Source organism: Tamandua tetradactyla, chromosome 16 (assembly GCF_023851605.1).
Source record: "Tamandua tetradactyla isolate mTamTet1 chromosome 16, mTamTet1.pri, whole genome shotgun sequence".
Lineage (NCBI taxonomy): Eukaryota > Metazoa > Chordata > Mammalia > Pilosa > Myrmecophagidae > Tamandua > Tamandua tetradactyla.
Genome location: NC_135342.1, coordinates 33,916,357 through 33,936,903, shown reverse-complemented (window position 1 = coordinate 33,936,903; position 20,547 = coordinate 33,916,357). Strand labels below are relative to the sequence as shown.

The 20,547-nt window shown below is 43.3% G+C and overlaps 2 protein-coding genes across 2 annotated transcripts in view; one reads left to right on the top strand and one right to left on the bottom strand.

Moving 5' to 3' along the window:
* Positions 1 to 15,459, bottom strand: part of CEP89 (centrosomal protein 89) — a 215,418-nt gene extending 199,959 nt beyond the window's left edge. Inside the window, exons 1-2 of the mRNA XM_077132246.1 lie at positions 14,984 to 15,459; positions 11,445 to 11,551 (exon numbers count right to left, since the gene is read on the bottom strand). Coding sequence (XP_076988361.1) covers positions 11,445 to 11,551; positions 14,984 to 15,022 — 146 coding nt within the window. The 5' untranslated portion in view covers positions 15,023 to 15,459. The remainder of the gene's footprint in view (positions 1 to 11,444; positions 11,552 to 14,983) is intronic.
* On the top strand, positions 15,348 to 19,669 carry FAAP24 (FA core complex associated protein 24). Its single transcript, XM_077132245.1, has 5 exons — positions 15,348 to 15,544; positions 15,731 to 15,849; positions 15,955 to 16,094; positions 16,295 to 16,447; positions 17,526 to 19,669. Exons 2-5 carry the CDS (start codon positions 15,744 to 15,746, stop codon positions 17,772 to 17,774), a joined length of 648 nt encoding a protein of 215 aa, XP_076988360.1. The 5' UTR covers positions 15,348 to 15,544; positions 15,731 to 15,743; the 3' UTR covers positions 17,775 to 19,669.
* Positions 19,670 to 20,547: the final 878 nt, after the last annotated feature.

The window sequence follows — 20,547 nt, the reverse complement described above, 5'->3', positions numbered from 1 at the left end:
ATTTGATCAGTGACTGGAAAAGTATTTGAAAGCCCCCTTCAGGGAATGGTGAGAGTGGGGAGAAATTCAACTTCCCCAAGTTGAATTCTTCATATTCTCACAAGCAGTGTGGACAACCAAAGCTATAGGCTGAACCCCCAGTCCTGGGGTTTGTTCACATGAAACTTAACCCCACAAAGGATAGGTCAAGTCTACTTAAAATTTAGGCCTAAGTGTCACCCCCAAGAGAGCCTCTTTTGTTGCTCAGATGTGGTCGCTCCCTCCAGCCAATATGATGAGCAGTCTCACCACCCTCCCCCTCTCTGCGTGGGACGTGACTCCCAGGGGTGTGGACCTTCCTGGCAATGTGGGACAAAGATCTTGGAATGAGCTGAGACTCAGCATCAAGGTATTGAGGAAAAACCCTAGAATGAGCTGAGAATTAACATCAAGGAATTGAGAGAACCTTCTTGACCAAAAGGGGGAAGAGTAAAATGAGACAAAGTGTCAATGGCTGAGAGATTCCAAACAGAGTCGAGAGGTTATCCTGGAGGTTCTTCTTACGCATTAAGCAAATATCACCTTGTTGTTCAAGATGTAGTGGAGAGGCTGGAGGGAATTGCCTGAAAATGTAGTGCCGTGTTCCAGTAGCCATGTTTCTTGATGACGATTGAACAATAATATAGCTTTCACAATGAGACTCTGTGAATGTGAAAACCTTATGTCTGATGCCTCTTTTAGCTACTATATCAACAGAAGAGTAGAACAGATGGAATAAAAATAAATAATAGGGGGAACAAATGTTAAAATAAATTCAGTTTGAAATAATGGTAAATGAAAGCGAGGGGTAAGGGGTATGGTACATATAGTTTTTTTCTCTGTTATCATTTTATTTCTTTTTCTGTTGTCTTTTTATTTCTTTTTCTAAATTGATGCAAATGTACTAAATGATGAATATGCAACTATGTGATGATATTAAGAATTACTGATTGTATATGTAGAATGGAATATCTAAATGTTTTGTTAATTTTTTTCTAATTAAAAAAAGTTAAAAAAATGTTTCAGTGCTTTTTATTAGGAGGCAATTTTAAGGTCTACTTTTAAAGAATACTAAAAAGAAAGGTGTTTTTTGGTTCAGTGGTAGAAGGCTCGCCTTTCATGAGAAAAACCCAGGATTCCTAGACCACGCACCCCCAAAAAAATGTTTTTTGGTTTTTTGTTTTTGTTTTTGTTAGTTCTTGGCATTCAAGGAAATCTCTACCACTAGCTGGATACAAGCTTAAGGAACAGATGCCTCAGAGCCAAAATCCCAGAAATAACAATTTAAAATACCAGAGTGTCCAGGCTGCAACAAAGACTGCAAAACATACAATGAAATAGGAAGTGATGGTGCACACAGAGGAGATTAAAGCATTAGAAACTATCAATGAGGAGGACTAGATCTGGGACATTTCAGATAAAGACGTTTAAAAAATGGTTCTAAATACACTAAAGAGCTAAAGAAACACATGGACAAAGAATTAAAGTAAATCAAGAAAATGACAGATGAATACAAACAATATTAATAGAGATATGGAAAATGTGAAAAGGAAGGAAATAGAGCTGAAGAGCACAGTAACAAAAATAAAGCATTCCCTAGAGGGGTGAAAAAGCAGACTGGACCTGGCAAAAGAGAGAATAAGTGAACTTAAAGTAAGAACATTGAAATCACTGAGTCTGCGGAGCACAAAATAAAATGAATGAGGAAAATTAAACAGAGCCTGAGAAACCTGTGTAGCATTATCAAGATACCAACATATATATTGTGAGAGTCCCAGAAGGAAAAGAAAGACAGAAAGGGGAAAAGAATACTCAAAGAAATAATGGCTGAAAACTTCCCACATTTAATGAAAGACATGAATATATACAGGCAAGAAGCTCAACAAATTCTGAACAGGATAAACCCAAACAGATATACACCACAACACATTATAATCAAACCATCAAGTACTGAAGATGAAGAGAGAAATCTGAAAGCCACAACAGAGAAACAATGTGTCACATACAAGGGAGCCTAAATGAAATTAAATGCCAATTTCTCATAGGAAACCATGAAGGCAAGAAGACAGTGGGATGACATGAAGTGCTGAAAGCAAAAAACTATCAACTAAGAACTCTATATCCAGCAAAACTATCTTTCAAAAATGAGAGAGAGAGTTAGAGCTCTGAAGCTATAAAAGTCGGTAGTACCCCATACAGGAACTGTTTAAAAAGTTGAAAAATGGATCAGACTTCAAGTAGAGATATGAAGGAAGCTGATCTGGATAGGACTAAGGTAGAGAAGAATACAGGGTAAAGGATAATATCATCCATATTTTAACACTTCAACTTCTGTGTGAGACCAAAGGGAGAGATGTTTATTTGGTGCAAAATTTATATTGGGTAGTGCATTACCTAATTTAACTTGCATGGTCATAAGCACACAGAACTAGAATAGATTATGTTGGTTTGTCCAGGTTAGTGCGATGCCCCATTATAGGCAAGAGTAACTTGGGTAGTGAATAAAGAAGTATTTGCAAGTCCCCTTGGTTGACTGGGGAGAAAGGAGGAAATATTCAGCTTCCCCATTTGGACAATTTCTGATATTCTCATAAGCAGTGGGGACAACCAAATCAATAGGCCATTGATCTTGGAGTTCACCCCTATGAAACTTATTCCTGCAAAGGACAGACTAAGCCTACTTAAAATCAGGCCTAAAAGTCACCACCAGAGAACCTATTTGGTTGCTAAGATGTGGCCTCTCTCTTTAAGCCAACTTTGCAAGTGAACTCACTGTCCTCTGCACCATGTGGGACATGACTCACAGGGCTATAAATCTCCCTGGCAAAATGGGACAGAACTCCTGGGATGAGCCAGGACCTGGCATCAAAGGATTGAGAAAGCCTTCCTGACCAAAAGGGGGAAAAGAGAAATGAAACAAAATGAAATTTCAGTGGCTGAGAGAGTTCAGAGTCGAGAGGTTATCCAGGAGGTTATTCTTATGTATTATATAGATATTCCTCTTTAGTTTATGGTATGCTGCAGTGGTGGGAGGGAAGTACCTGAAACTGTTGAGCTGTGTTCCAGTAGCCCTGATTCTTGAAGATGATTGTATAAAGACATAACTTTTACCATGTGCTGTGTGGTTGTGAAAACCTTGTGTCTGATGCTTTTATCCAGGGTAAGGACAGACGAGTAAAAAAATATGGATAAATAAATAAATAATAGGGAAGATAAGGGTTAAAATAATTGGGTGGATGGAAATACCAATGGTCAATAAGAGGGAGGGGTTAGAGGTATGGTATTGTATGAGTTAGGGTTATCTAGAGAAACAATCAACAGAGAACACTTGCAAACATAAAATGTATATAAGTGTCTCACGTGACCACGGGAACGCAGAGTCCAAAATCCACAGGGCAGGCTGTGAAGCCGATGATTCTGATGGAGGGTCTGGATGAACTCCACCTGAGAGGCTTGCCAGCCAAGACAGGAAGAGGCTGTCTCTTCTGAATCCTCCTTAAAAGGCTTCCCGTGATTAGATTAAACATCACTCACTACAGAAGACACTTCGCTTTGGCAGATTACAAACGGAATCAGCTGTGGATGTAGCTGGCATGATCATGATTGAATTCTATGAAAAGTGCTCATTGCAACAGACAGGCCAGCATTTGTCCAACCAGACAAACAGGTACCACCACTTGACCAAGCTGACACATGAACCCGACCATGACAGTCCACCCCTTGTCAACTTGGCACCTATATATTTAAACCATACCAAATTTCCAAATAAAAAAAATAAAACGCACATTTTTTTTCTTTTACCTAACAATACTCAACTGTCCTGCATATGACTGGAAACACATTAAATCTCGAGCGCAAATCCTCAGGCAACATTCATTCTTAAACTTGATATCTTTCAACTTAAATAGTATAACATGAACAAAACAGAATCACAGCCCTCATTTCTGTAACTGATCACGTGTTTGAAGTTCATATTTATCACTACCTTCTTCCATCACCCACTCCATGTTTCCTTTACCCTCAGCAAGCACTTCAGCTGGCTGTGGTTCTTTGCCTGGTGGGGTGACCCAAACCTTTATTCCTGAAGTTTCAGAGCCATTGGTAGTCTTGCCTGGATTGGGTTGTTGCAGTTTTCCATTTATTTTAATAGCAGGGCATGGTAATACTAAAAGACGCCCTAGGGGATCTCCTATATTCCAAGAAAACTCTTCTTTACCCCCATTATGTAGTTGCAGTCCTACTTCCCCCTGATAGTCAGGGTCAATCACCCCAGACAATAATGTAATCCCCTTCTTGGCTCATTGATCCAGTGGCATAAGTAGCCCACAGTGACCAGGTGGCAATCTTAACTTCCAGTTCAATGGAATTATTGTTGTCTCTCCTGGAGGAAGCACTCCCCATTTTGGAACTAAAACCTGTAGACCAGCAGAGCTCAGGGTCACAGAGACAGGAAGCAAAAATTTTCCTGGTGGATCACTAAGGATAATAGTGAGTGGTGCCACTTCCATTTCCACCCCGTGGTTCCTGGACCCATGGATCCTGGCTATGGGAGAAACAACACCATACAGCGATGCTGATTCAGAGCATATACAGCTTCCTGGAGAACATTACCCCAGCCTTTCAAGGTACTGTCACCTAATTGGCACTGTAATTGAGTTTTCAAAAGGCCATTCCACCATTCTATCAATCCAGCTGCTTCTGGATGATGGGGAACATGGTAAGACCAGAGAATTCCATGAGCATGTGCCCATTCCTGCACTTCATTTGCTGTTAGGTGTGTTCCTTGATCAGCAGCAATGCTGTGTGGAATACCATGACAATAGTTAAGGCATTCTGGAAGCCCACGGATGGTAGTTTTGGCAGAAGCATTGCATGCAGGGAAAGCACACCCATATCCAGAGTATGTGTCTATTCCAGTTAGAACAAATCGCTGCCCCTTCCATGAAGGGAGTGGTCCAATGTAATCAACCTGCCACCATGTAGCTGGCTTGTCACCTCAGGGAATGGTGCCATATCGGGGGCTAAGTGTGGGTCTCTGCTGCTGGCAGGTTGGGCACTCAACAGTGGCTGCAGCCAGGTCAACCTTGGTGAGTGGAAGTCCATGTTACTGAGCCCATACATAACCTCCATCCTACCACAATGACCACTTTGTTCATGAGCCCATTGGGCAATGACAGCAGTTGCTGGGGAAAGAGGCTGACTGGTATCCACAGAACGGGTCATTTTATTCTCTTGATTATTAAAACCTTCCTCTGCCAAGTCACCCTATGGTGTGAATTCACATGGGACACAAATATGTCCATGTTTTTAGCCCACTCAGAAAGGTCTATCCACATACTTCTTCCCCAGACCTCTTTGTCACCAATTTTCCAATTATGGTCTTTCCAAGTCCCTGACCATCCAGCCAAACCATTAGCAACAGCCTATGAGTGAGTATACAAACGCACCTCTGGCCAGTTTTCCTTCCAAGCAAAATGAACAAAATGAATTGCTCGAAGTTCTGTCCACTGGGAGGATTTCTCCTCACCACCGTTCTTCAAGGACACCCCAGAAAGGGGTAGTAGTGCTGCAGCTGTCCACTTTCAGGTGGTATTTGAATATCATGCTGAGCCATCTGTAAACCAGGCCCGAATTTTCTCTTCTTCAGTCAATTCACTGTAAGGAACTCCCCAAGAGGCCACAGCTCTGGTCTGGGAAAGAGAAGGTAATGTGGCAGGAGTGGAAACCATGGGCATTTGGGCCACTTCTTCAAAAAGACCAACTAGGCACTGTTCTAGTTTGCTAGCTGCCAGAATGCAATATACCAGAAACGGAATGGCTTTTAAAAAGGGAAATTTAATGAGTTGCTAGTTTACAGTTCTAAGGCCTAGAAAATGTCCCGATTAAAACAAGTCTAAAGAAATGTCCAATCAAAGGCATCTAGGGAAAGATACCTTGGTTCAAGAAGGCCGATGAAGTTCAGGGTTTCTCTCTCATCTGGAAAGGCACATGGTGAACACGGTCAGGGCTCCTCTCTCAGCTGGAAGGGCACATGGCAAATACAGCATCATCTGCTAGCTTTCTCTCCTGGCTTCCTATTTCATGAAGCTCCCCGGGAGGCACTTTCCTTCTTCATCTCCAAAGGTTGCTGGCTCGTGGACTCTGCATCATGGTGCTGCAGCATTCTCTGCTCTCTCTGAGTCTCTCTGAATCTCCAAAATATTTCCTCTTTTATAGGACTCCAGTAAACCAATCAAGACCCACTCAAATGGGTGGAGACATGTCATCCCCTAATCCAGTTTAACAACCATTCTTGACTAAATCACATCAACCAGGGAGATGATCTCATTACAGTTTCAAACATACAGTATTGAATAGAGACTATTCTACCTTTAAGAAATGGGATTTATATTAAAACACGGCTTTTCTTAGGGGGCATACTTCCTTTCAAACCAGCACAGGCACTGTGCTTCTTTTTTGGGCGTAGGAGGGGCCAGATGCAGGAACTTATCCTTCACCTTAGAAGGGATATCTCGACATGCCCCACACCACTGGACACCTAGAAATTTCACTGAGGTGGAAGGCCCCTGTATTTTTGTTGGATTTATCTCCCATCCTCTGACACACAAATGCCTTACCAGTAAGTCTAGAGTAGTTGCTACTTCTTGCTCACTAGGTCCAATCAACCTGATATCATCAATACAATGGACCAGTGTGATGTCTAGTTGGTCTTTTTGGATTTTGGTGACAACATATTCCTCATTTGAGTGTGCTACTCCAGCCCATTTATCGAGTGATCAGAAAAGCTGCTAATCTTGAGTGGGGACCTGAACAAGAGGAGGCTCTGCCACAGGTCCAGGCTGCTGTACAAGCTGCTCTGCCACTTGGGCTGTATGATCCAGCAGATCCAATGGTGCTGGAAGTGTCAGTGGCAAATAGAGATGCTGTCTGGAGCATTTGGCAGGCCCCTATAGGAGAATCACAACGCAGACCCTTAGGATTTTGGAGCAAAGCCTTACCATCTGCTTAGAACCACCAAGTTACCATGAGACCTGAGTTGCCTATCATGACCTGGGTGTTGTCTGACCTACCAAGCCATAAAGCTGGGCATGTGCAGCAGCACTCTATTGTAAAACGGAGCTGGTATATACAAGATAGGGCCAGAGCAGGTCCTGAAGGCACAAGTAAGTTACATGAAGAAGTAAGTAAGTTAGTCCCTGCGGGCAAGATTATGACATAGGGCTGGAGAGTTGATATACCCCTGAGGTAGGACAGTGAAAGTATATTGCTGACCTTGCCAGCTGAAAGCAAACTGTTTCTGGTGGTCCTTACTAATAGCTATTGAGAAAAAAGCATTTGCCAGATCAATAGCTGCATACCAGGTAGCAGGGGATGTATTGATTTGCTCAAGCAATGATACCACATCTGGAACAGCAGCTGCAATTGGAGTTAACACCTGGCTGAGCTTATGATAATCCACTGTCATTCTCCAAGACCCATCTGTTTTCTGCACAGGCCAAATAGGAGAGGTGAATGGGGATGTGGTGGGAATCATCACCCCTGCATCTTTCAAGTCCTTAAGAGTGGCAGTAACCTCTGCAATCCCTCCAGGAATCCAGTATTGCTTCTGATTTACTATTTTGCTTGGTAGGGGCGGTTCTAGTGGCTTCCACTTGGCCTTTCCCACCATAATAGCCCTCACTGCACAAGTTAGAGAGCCAACGTGGGGATTCTGCCTGTTGCCTAGTATGTTTATGCCAATTATACATTCCGGAAATGGAGAAATAACTACAGGATGGGTCCAGGGGCCCACTGGACCCACTGTGAGATAGACCTGAGCTAAAACTCCATTGATCACCTGGCCTCCATAAGCCCCCACTCTGACTGGTGGTCCAGAGTGACGTGTTGGGTCCCCTGGAATTAATGTCACTTCTGAACCAGTGTCTAATAATCCCTGAAATATCTGATCATTTCCTTTTCCCCAATGCACAGTCACCCTGGTAAAAGGCCCCCGTCAGTCTCCTTGGGGAAGGCTTGGAGGCAGATGAACAGTATAAATTTGTGGCAGTGTAACAGGGTTCTCCCTCAAAGGGACCTGGCCTCCCCTTCATTCAAAGGGCTCTGGGTCTGTAAACTGTTTCAAGTCTGGAAATTGATTAAGGGGCCGTGACTCTGTGTTTCTGTAGTTCAGGTTAGACTTCTGTTCACTTGACCTAGAACTCTTTTGTTTATACAGCTCCAACAAGAATTTAGTAGACTGCCCTTCTATTGTATTTCTAGGTACCCCATGATTTACTAGCCAATGTCACAAATCTCTGTGTTATATAATTTTGACACCTGCTTTGAGTTTGCTGTCTATTATAATAGCCACGTCTACCCTGTCTTTGGTGATTAAGTGCTGCCACCTGGCTTCTGCCAACTTGGGATCCTGTCATGCCCATTGTGTTTAAGGATTCCAGCTCAGTGACAGCAGTTACTGTAGTAATATCTGACCTACAGAGAAGTGCAACCACAGAGCTCTTCAGGGATGATGGTGCTAGTCTCACAAATTTATTTCTCACTGTTCTGGTAAAAGGTGCATCCTCCACACACCTGGGGTGTAACAGCAGGCTTTGCATGATAAATCCACTCTAACATTCCAATCTCTCTAAGCCTCTGGATCCCCTCATCTGCATTATACAGTTTTAGCATTTCAACCTCAGGTAATGTCAGTCACCTTTTGATCCATGTTTCAGCCAACCATCCAAACAAACTTTTAATACCTTTTCTAACCCCTCGAGCTATAACACTGAATGCAGAATCTCTGCTTAGTGGGCCCATATCAATAAATTCAGCCTGATTCAGCCTTATATTCCTCCCACCATTATCCCACACTTCCAATCCATGGAGTGAGTTGGCAAAAGTGATAGTCAAAATATCACCACTCGATTCTTCTAATGCTTTGCTTGTACAAAGCCAGGCTCTGGGGGATAATGTCTTTGACACCTTTACAGAGTTTTGTAGAAATAAGAGGTATAGAGATGTTGGTTGGTTGCTGTTAGATACAGTGGCTACATTAAGGAGTGAAAGGGATGGACTTACGGCTTCAAACGAGAAGCTTAAGCGCCATCTGACAGATGTAGATGTTTCTATGAGTATCCTGAAGGAAAATCTTATTTCCTGTAGCCATAGACTTGAGATCTCTGAAAATCAGACTCAGAATCTTATTGTTAGAGTAGCAACTTTACAACGTAAACTGAAATCTCAATCTTGCATGGTGTCTGCTGTTAAAGTGAGGGCCTTGATTAGAGAGGAGTGGGACCCTGATCTAATTCTATGAAATGTCCTCATTGCAACAGACAAGTCAGCACTTGCCTAACCAGACAAACAGGTACCACAATTTGGCCAAGTTGACACATGAACCTGACCATGACAATGGCTTTTTCTGGAGTGATGTAAATGTTCTAAACCAATGATCATGGTGATGAATACACAGCTATGTTATGATATTTTGGGCCACTGATCATATACCATGTATTGAATGTATGTGTGTGGAGATCTGACAATAAAAATATTTTTTTAAAAAATGAGGGAGACAGGTGCATGGGTGGTTCAGTGGTAGCATGTTCACCTGCCATGTGGGAGAGCCAGTTTTGATTCCCAACCCATGTACCACCACCCCCACCAAAAGGTAAGAAAGAGGGTGGACAGGTAGTTTAGTGGTTAGAATGCCTGCCTTTCATGTGAGAGACCCGGGTTCAATTCCCAAACCATGCACCCAAAAAAAAAAAAGAAAGAAAGAAAAATGAGGCAGAGATTAAGACATTCCTGTATAAAAGCTATGGGACTTCATCACTAGAGCATCCTACAAGAGATGTTAAAGGGAGCTCTACAGTTGAAAGGAAAGATCAATAGATAATAGATTAAAGATATAAAGGTCCTTGGTAAAGTTAACAACATAGGTAAATACAAATGCCAGTACTACTGTATTTTTGGTGTGCAACTCCACTTTTTACTTTCTAGAGAATCTAAAAGGCAAATACATAAAACGTAATAACAATTTAATGGTTTTGCACTCTAAGGCATAAACATGTATTTTGTGACAAGAATTAAACAAAGGTGGGGGAATAGAGGGGTATAGGAACATAGTTGATGAATGCAAATGAAGCTAAATGGGTATTAAACTAAATGAGATTATTATAGATTTAGTATGTTAAATTTAAGCCCTATGGTACCACACACACACACACAAAAAATCAGAGAATATGCAAACTCATAAAGACAAAAAGTAAAGTACAGGGTTTCGGGGCAGAGAGGAGGGGGAATGGGGAGTTAATACATAATGAGTACAGTTTCTGTTTGGATTGATGGAAAGTTCTGGTTATGGATGGTGTCAAGGGTAGCACAACATTGTAAATGCAAATAACCCAACTGAATGTTATGCTTGGGAGTGGTTGAGATGGAAAAATTTATTTTTTTATGTTTCCGCAATTAAAACAAAACAAAAAAAAGAGCAACTAAAGAGCAATGACAATTAAATACAGGACAGCATCTAATAATGGAGGAAAAATAGCTCAAAAGGACATTACTGGGACAGATGAAAAAAATGGAATGTAGACTGAAAGCTTTATATCAATGGTATACTTCATGAACTGGATAACTGTACTTAAAGCAGGTGCATAAGTGAATATCTTTGTTCTTCAGAAATGTACATGGACATATTATGTGTTCAAGGAACATGATATATGCAATCTATTCTCAGATGGTCAGAAAATTATAGATATATGGATCGATAGATGTATAGATAGAATAGACACAGCAATGCAGAAAAATGTTAAAATTGGTGGATCTGGGTAACTGTGGGTGAGGATATGCTAGAGTTCTCTGTATGGAGTTTGTATTATTTTTGCAAGTGTCCTGGAATTTTGAAATTACTTCAAATAAAAAGTTTTAAAACAACAACAACAAAAGGGTAAAACTGTCTTGGACCTAAAAATCTTGGCAGGCACAGGCCTCTAATATTCTGATATAGAAGATAGTTCTCTGGTTGTTAAAAGCACTGGAAGATGGGAAATCCCAGGCTTTGGCAAGGGAGTACACTCCTCCTTCCTTCCTCCAAAGCAGTTCTATTAAAAGGCAGAGCTATGCTCAGAAAAAAACCTCACACAAAATTTAAATTCCTTTTTAAGTTGTCATGAACCTGAATGAACATTTGGAGGTTTAATGTTTTATATTTTGAAAACTACTAACTACCTCTAATTATGAAATGTGACAACTCCATACACCTGAAATGGATGATCCCAAGTAAGTCCACTATCCTGTAGAGAACCCATATTAAGCGGGTCATTATGGAACGGTGATAAATATTGCAAAGGACATGATTCTAGTCACTCTATGTGTGGTTTTCTTGCCAGTAAAAACAGTTCACAGGGTCTAGTGCTACCACTGTGCCTGCTCACCTGACTCACCTTGGTCTCTCTGGAGAGGGGTTGGGGCTGCGGGGAGGAGGCGTGCGGGGCACAGCTGGCTTCGGCGCGATGCTGGCTGCAGGGAGGAGGCCATGGACGATGTGTTTCTGTATAAGTGAAACCCAGCAGAGGTCACTGGTGGGAGTAAGGGAGTCATCTCAGCCTGCCACTATCACCCTGGGCCTGAGAGGGGACACCTGCTCCAACTAACGGGCATCCAGCTCCACCAGGAGCTCCACCCATCCCCTACTGTCCCTATCCCCATCTGGCCAGGCTCTCGTACCCACCCGGGGAGCACCACTTTAGCTGCCCATGTGGCTGGCCTCTTGTCCTTCCCTCCCCAGAGCAGCTTCCCTAAACAAGCCCCAGGCACTCTCTAGCACGTCCACCCAACTCAGGACACAGCCCCCCATGATCCTACGCACTCGCTTGCCTACCCTCTGCAGAATGCACGTTTCCTGAGAGCAGGAAACCTTATCAAGCCCGCAACCCTAGCACCCTGCATGCTGCCTACTACCTAGTAGAGGCTCAGTAGATATTTTACGTGGTTTGCCTCAAAGACTCAGAGTAACAAAAACTAGCTCCTACCCACAATGAAAGTCAGAGAACCCTGCTTTAGGCAAGGAGTCTCTCAAACGCTCTTTTTTTTTTGTATGCTGTATGGTGGGGGTCACATTTCATTCTTTTCCCATGTGAGTATCCCGTTAATGCTGCACTATTTGTTGAAGGTTTGTTTGCTTTTTCTTTCGTTTGCTTGCTTGTTTGTTTTTGGGAAGTGCATGGGTCAGGAACTGAACCCAGGTCTCCCACATGGCAGGCAAGAATTCTACCACTGAACTACCCTTGCGCCCCTTCTCAGACACTTTTGGGTCTAGAGATGTCTTCGTACTCTGCACACTGGCCATTCATTCATACTAGAGGAGGAAAAATGCCATGAAAGCCATGAAAAATCCTTGTCTTCATCCTCAACAAGGTAGAGCACAGGGAAAACACCCAAATACTTAAAACACAGAATTTATGGAATGTGCCAAGACAGGTAAAAACAAAGTGGTGAGGTGGGAAGGGAGAGGAGGGCACTTTGAGGTCGAGGGACCAGAAAGGAGACTCCAAGAGTTTCTCTCTTTCTTGGAGAAAAACACAGAGGCATTTAGAAATGGGTCTTCAAAAATGGCTACTGCTCCCGAAGTTAGGAAATGTGAGGAAAAAGTATTCCAGGAAGAGGCAACAGCATGAACAAAGGAAATGTAGCAAGACATTGGTGGAAGCATGCTAGAAATAAAAAAGTACTCCGGTTCACTGGGATACAGAAGCACTGTAGAGGGAGATGCTAGAGCGGTGGGCTACAGCTAAGAGCGGGAGCCGTTCCCCTTTGAAGGGCTGACACCTGACTACAGGAGATCCTGTGGTCTTGAGAAGAACAGTCATTGAAAGTGGGCCCTGGGAAGACTAATGGCAGTGGTATGCAGAAGGTACAGGGGGAGTAGGGAGGCTAGGTCAGGGGGAGGAGCCAGGGCTCTGGACATCCTTCAGGAGTGAGGTGGTCGGGAAGACACTCCAAACATCTCCAAAGCATTCTCTTCCAACTCTACTTGGATAGATGCCCACATGAGCAGGAGCATTGTGGCATATCCCTCCACTCTCCTCTACCCACTGTGTAGTTCCTGCCACCCTGTCTCAAGCAATTTCACAGTTTTATTTGCCCGCCTCTTCTCAGCCCCAATTGCCTAGGAGATGCTTGAGGACAGGAAAGTTTTAGCCACCTTCGAATCCCCTGGGACTGCATCCAGTACGTCCTCCAGAAATGCCTAGTGAGTTTGTTTTTTGAAAGAGCAAATTCCCCAGACTATACTGAACATTCTTCATTTATACCACTATAATTATTCCCTAACTGCAGTCTTTCTGCCTCCAGTTCCTAAAAGACAGGATGACTCTATCTCTAGCCATCTTGAAAACTCTCAGGATCAGCCTTTCTCTCTCAATAACACAGTCCAGCATGGCAGAGAAAGCTTGCTAAATTGGTTGCTTCCAATGGACCCAGCTTCATTTCTTGCCACCCCTCCTCAACTCCACACACCTTCTCTATGCTTCAGGACTCAGAATTGTCTTCCATTTCTCAAACAGCAAATAATCTATTCCTTTTTGGGTCTTTGCATATGCTATTTTCTCCACCTGGAATTCCCTTTATGCACACCCCAAAGTCCCTGGTCAACTCTCCAGACTGACTTAGCTGCCCTTTTCCTGGTACACATATCTGCAATAGTTCCCGTCTTACCATTTTATGGTGAATTATTTGGGGGCCCGTCTACCCTCTAAATATTGTGGCCATAGGCTGTCAATAAGTTGTAAGAAACAGGTATACACTGTAGGAACTCAATAATGTTTACCACTTTGAATAAAAACTCAATAATCACGCCAAGTTAGCAAAATGGCAATGAAAAAATATGCTTCAATTATGTCACCACTGCTTCTCAACATCCATCTGTTTAAAAAAAATTCTGTATTCAGCCAACTTTTACTGAATACAAAGCTAAATCAAACCGACTCTCTAATCTCACTTTGAATCAACAGTTCAGGAGTGCCCTTATCACATTTGGTTTTCTGTTTGTTTTTGCTCTTAATTGTATTACATTTGTGGAGAACTGAATGAAAGAGGATTTAAGATTTTGGCAGGCAAGTATGGAAGCAGGAGACAGGAGCAAGGGAGGATCTATACAGGAAGGGAGTAGAATGATGGACTGTGGATTTAGAGCTGGAAAAGAGGGCAGTGAGGACACGAAAGATGTAACCACAGTCAATTAAAACATTGCAAGTGGGGGGGGTCAACTAATTGTTGGAATCAGCATATAGGAGGAAGTGAGGAACTAAGACAGAGGAGGCATGGTCAGAGAATGAGATCATGTAAGAGAGTGTGGCCACGGGATGCAAGAGTAATAAGCAGAAGGAACAGCAAAAGCAAAGGCCTGCAGGAACAGAAGTAATGTTGGTGGTATGGCTGGAGAGGAGGGGCGGAAGGCATTGGGTTCTGATGAGGGCAGTGTCAAGATCAGATTGGCGTTTAAAAATAATATCTGTAACTGCTGTGTGGAGAACGTACCTGGGGGAAAGGAAGAGCAAGAGTGGAAGCGGAGAAACTAATGAGGAGGTGCTGGAGGCCAGGGTGGGGGTGGAGACAGCCGCCAGGTGAGATGCGCTGGAGTACACGTGGTAGATGGGTGCGGGGGAGGAATCAGGCATGAGTCCTCTCAGGACATTCCAGTGGCGCAGGTTTGTGTAGGACAGTGGTGAAGTCGCCGCTACCGAACCGTATATCGTAGGAGTAGCAGGGGGTGATTTCTGTCCGACTCCGGCCAACCCTGAGCTAGACAAGTCTGAAGAACTCGTAAAATCAGGGCTCCTCGCAGTGAAAATCACTTCCTTTTTGTGCCCGCATCTCAGCCCAAATCCCAAACCAGCCCAAATCCCAAAACTGCCCGAATCTCTCGACCTTTAACTCTTGGCACCACGGGGTCAAAATTCAGGACGGGAGAGTATCTACTTACAAACTGGCTCCTGCGGCCTCTCCGAAATCCCAGGAGCATCCTTGCGGCAGTGGGTCAGCCAGCCTAGAAGCTGAACTTTCTAGCGGATCTCAACCCTCCCGAGACGACTCCCTAAAGCTTAAAGCTTTCCTCTCGTGGGCCTAGCCCCAGACGCTGTTTCTCCGGATTGGACTTCGCAACTAGTATGTCTGCTATTGGCTCTCTTTCCCCCTTGGCCAATCTGAACTAATTTTACTACCATGCCGTTGCCCTTGACAACGAACGGGTTTCTTTTAAATCTGCAACGGGGCGGAAATAGTCTGCGTTCCCATTCTCTTATTGGCCAGTTCAAGTGTCCGTCTCTGAAGTCACAGCCTATCCGGCGCTCTGGGAGGCGGAGGGCGGGCGGGATGAAGGTCTCAGGCAGCGTGGCGGGCTTGAACTGATACGCCCTCGCCGCTGCGGTAGATTTGTGAGAACCCCTAAGTCAGGGCGCAGTTAGGCCTGCGACCGCCTCAGTCCCCCGCCCGGGACTAAGCTGAGGAGCCGCAGCACGGACCGAGCAGGGGTATCAGGGGCCAGGCAAGTAACCAAAATGAGGGACGCGGCCTCTTGGAGAGGAATCTCCGGATTCTTAGATTTTAGTAAATTAATTCAGCCTTCTGTAGTATGGATCCTGCCAAAGAGACCCCGGCTTCGGGCGGAAATGCGGGTGGGGTCGTGGTGCAGGAGCGCTTGCTCAGGTGCTGTCTGCATTTCCCTCATTAGATCGAGACCACCGATGGAGAGGACCCCCTCAGTTGGCACGGGCCCCGTATGCGTGCCTTTGGGGCACGTTGTGGCCAATGAGAAATGGCGCGGGTCGCAGCTGGCGCAGGAGATGCAAGGTCCGTGGGCATGCAGTCTGTATACCCCCTACTCACCCCTCCCCGCCTTTTTGCCGCCTTTTCCTCCAAAACTCACCAAACGCATCTTTTTGTCTGTATTTTAAGGGAAAATTAAGCTCATTTTTGAGGATGGCCTGACACCGGTGGATTTTCACATATCTAACAGATCCTGCATTCTTTATATCACCGAAGCTGATTTAGTGGCAGGAAATGGCTACAGAAAGAGGCTTGTCCGGGTTAGAAACGTAAGGACAGAATTAAATAAACTGAAAATGAAAGTGGACTTGCAGCCCCGTCCTCCCCCATTTCTCGAAATAATTTATATAAAACCATTGATCCTTCCAAGCATTTCTGCCCCTTTTCCTGAAATCAAAGAATAGCTTTCTTAAGCTTTAAAAGAATTTTGTTTCAAAATGGTTTACTTTTATTTTTTGCTGCTTTGTAGGCCAGTGATCTTCAAGGGATTGTCCTAGTTGAAAAAACACAGATGAGTGAGCAATACTTCTCAGCAGTACAGAAGTTTACCGTGCTGGACCTTGGGATGGTTTTGCTTCCTGTGGCTAACCAGATGGAAGCTTCCTGCCTGATTATCCAATTAGTAAGTGCTTAATTCTACTTCTTCACAAAGCCCTTTCTTACAGAGTCACAGCTGATCGTGATGGATCCTTTAAGTTAGCACCCATCCTTATTATAGTTGTAAACCAGTCAGTCCATTCTTTATCATTCCATGTATTACTTTATAAAACTTTTTTAAGAACTTTAAGCTCAGAAGCTGTCCCTGCATCCAGGTGACCTTACACCTATTCTAGGCACTCTAACAAAATAAACAAATTGGAGACCTGATTTTAGACTCCCAGGACATCATTCCTCATTCTGCACTTAGGCTGATAAAAATGTCAACTAGGAATTGCTTTGTCTAATCCCTACATACTTTTTGTTAAGCACTGGAGCACTTCCATGTGCAAGTTTATAATCTTAAAAAGCATCCAAACAAACCTGGCTTTCCATTGCCCTCACTGGTTTTTCACTTGACTGCACATTAGAATCTTCTGGGAATTGTCAAAACAGTGATACCTGGGCTTTACCTCAGGTCAATCAAAAATCAGACTGTGAGGTTAGGGCATAAGCATCAATTTTTCATTGTTGTTTTGTTTGTAAAGCTCCCCCTAGATTCTGATGCTTGGTGTGGGTTGAGAACCAAGTTGTTTCACTCTCCCTCACTGCCCTTGGTACAATGCTAGTGTCATCTGCTTCACTGTAACCACCTGTACCTTAAGACTGGGCTTCTCCTTTGATAGGCAGCCTTCCTGCAGGTCGTGTATCAAGCAAATGGCTATCCTTTAGCCCTACTCAATTTAAGCTGCTTTATGGACTGTAGCAAAGTGTTTGAATTCCTATGTTTTACATTAGTTTTATCCCAAACACTCCAAAACCTCAACTTTTATAAATTCTTAATTTCTTATGTTACTCCTTTGTGTGATCATATGGTACATCTTTCAATAATTTTGTTCATGTCTGAAAAATTATATTAGTGGTATATGAAAAATCAATCATTTAAGCACCAGTAAGTGGTCCTGAATCAAACAAAAAACTCGATTTCCATAAAACTTTTTAAGAAAGCTGCCAGTCCTCTAGATGGTGCTCATGTGCTCTTTTTCCTTTAATTTCCACTTCAGGTCCAGGAACAAGCCAAAGAGCACAGTAAGAACCCTTTTCTCAGGAAGAAACGGCCCGTGCTCTCTGAGGCATCCCTCCTTCGAACCGTGCAGCAGATCCCAGGAGTTGGGAAAGTTAAAGCTCCCCTTTTGCTTCAAAAATTCCCAAGTATCCAACAACTAAGTAATGCTTCCATCCAAGAACTCCAGCAGGTGGTTGGCCAAGCTGCAGCACAGCAAATCCATACGTTCTTCACACAGTCCAGATGATGGCTCGCCTTACAACATCTACTACCTTTTCTCCTTTACACCACAAGTTACAGGATCTGGTGTTCTTTTCATCTTTCAAAGTGAAGAAAAAGGGGGTGCACGGGTAGAATGGTAGAATTGGTAGAATTCTTGCCTGCCACGTGGGAGAGCTAGGTTCGATTCCTGGCCCATGCACTCCAAAAATTTCAACAAATGGTGCTGTGATAACAAGATAAGATAGAAAATAATGAAATGTGACCTTGCACAGCACACCAAAAAAAATAGAAGAAATATTTCCTTTCACAGCAGCAAGTAAAAGATGAGGCTTGAATGGAGACTGCAAGTTATCTCGCATGGCTCACTGGGGTCAGGCATTTTATTGAGCCCCAGATGGTGCTGCCTTCATTCTGCCAATGTAAACAGGGCTGCAGAAACTGGGCTTTGGGGATCTTCCTAAGGGAGTCGGTTTAATTTAGGGATGCGCACACTCAGCTGAAGCCAGCTTGAACGGAGTTTAATGTGTGATTTGACCGGCATTTACCACAGAAAGTTCTAAATTTCAGGTGGTGGGTGTGAACATCTAAAGAAAAGCAAAACCTCAGTGAAGCGGTACATATCATGAGCCTATTTTTCCTGGTGTCAGAGGGCTGCTCTTAATATACCTGTACTTTAAGGGCTGCCAGTGTAAATAAATTGTACTGCCTAGTCCTACACTTTTTTGGCAGCTGTGTACTTTGTTTATAAGCCCTGAGCATGTCTTCCAAAACACATAGAGCTTTGAAGTTCCCATTTATGTGTGTGAGGGAGGAAAATAACTAAAAATGTAAATGTATGGCCTATTAAGGGGAGGATACACAAAAAAGTGACTGGTAGGGGAGCAGGGACTGGGAATCAAAAGGTACAATTAGCCATTAAAAAAATAAATTAAGGGTAACATATGTTGGGTTTTTTCTGGTTTTTTTTTTTTTTTGCAATGTAACATCTTTATTTTTTAGTTTGGTAATTAGTTTCTTTCCCCAATTGCTAAAGGATACAGATGGTGAAGTAAAGAACAATCTTCCTCAAAGCTATAGGCTGAGCCCCCAGTCTTGGGGTTTGTTCACATGAAACTTCACCCCACAAAAGATAGGTCAAGATTACTTAAAATTTAGGCCTAAGAGTCACCCCCAAGAGAGCCTCTTTTGTTGCTCAGATGTAGCCTCTCTCTCCAGCCAATATGATGAGCAGTCTCACCACCCTCCCCCTCTCTGCGTGGGACATGACTCCCAGGGGTGTGGACCTTCCTGGCAACTTGGGACAAAGATCCTGGAATGAGCTGAGACTCAGCATCAAAGGACAGAGAAAAACCCTAGAAGGAGCTGAGAATTAACATCAAGAGACAGAGAACCTTCTGGACCAAAAGGGGGAAGAGTAAAATGAGACAAAGTGTCAATGGCTGAGAGATTCCAAACAGAGTTGAGAGGTTATCCTGGAGGTTATTCTTACGCATTGAGTAGATATCACCTTGTTGTTCAAGATGTAGTGGAGAGGCTGGAGGGAATTGCCTGAAAATGTAGTGCTGTGTTCCAGTAGCCATGTTTCTTGATGACGATTGAACAATGATATAGCTTTCACAATGAGACTCTGTGAATGTGAAAACCTTATGTCTGATGCTCCTTTTAGCTACTATATCAACAGAAGAGTAGAACATATGAAATAAAAATAAGTAATAGGGGGAACAAATGTTAAAATAAATTCAGTTTGAAATAGTGGTAGATGAAAGTGAGGGGTAAGGGGTATGGTACATATAGTTTTTCTCTTATTTTATTTCTTTTTCTGTTGTCTTTTTATTTTTCTAAATCGATGCAAATGTACTAAGAAATGATGAATATGCAACTATGTGATGATATTAAGAATTACTGATTATATATGTAGAATGGAATGATTTCTAAATGTTTTGTTTGTTAATTTTTTTAATTAAAAAAAGTTAAAAAAAAAGAACAAACTTCCTCATCCTCTGAGTAATTTTGTTTGGTGCTACAAACTGAAATTATTAATTGGCATTAATCAGGTAGTGAGGAAAGCTGGGAACTAAGGGTTTAAAATGAATTCAAATAGAGTGCCCAGATGGCAGCTTAGTGAGGTGTGGGATTTAGTTCATCCTCCAGAACAGCTACTAAATAGCCAGGAACAGTACAGAACAACTCCTGGGGCCACATCAGTGACTGGACACAAAGCGTACCCCAATCTGGACTGACTGCGAGCCCCCCCAGAACCGTGAGTTCCCAGAGCCACCGTGTTGGCGCCCCTTCCCCACAGACTGCTTCCCAGAGGGGAAAGGATAGGGACTTTACCAGCAGCAGGGACTGAGCACAACTAAGCTTCAATTGTGGAATTAATTTACAGATTCTGACTACTAAAAATAGGCCCCCAGCTGAGCTGAACCTGGTCAAAGTGGAGGTTGCTGATTTTTGCCCCGATGCCCAGGGGCAGGGCTGATGGAAAAAGAAAAAAAAATAAAAACGGATAGCACATAATACTTGAAAGGGTCTGGGCCCTGAAGGAAAGGAGGGTGCACATAGGATCTGAAGGTACACAAAGCAACATACCAACTTATGCTCTTGACTGGCAAACCTGAGGAACGAGGGTCCTGCTCTGAGAAGGATTTTTCTCTTTCTTTTTGTGGCTGTGTTTCTATAAGGGCTTCACTGCCTTTGGATACAACGACAGGGCTTCTCAGGCTGCAACTGCCCCAGGCATAGGCAGAAACAAGCTTGTTTGAGAGCTTATCTGTAGCCTATGCCTTCCTCAGGGG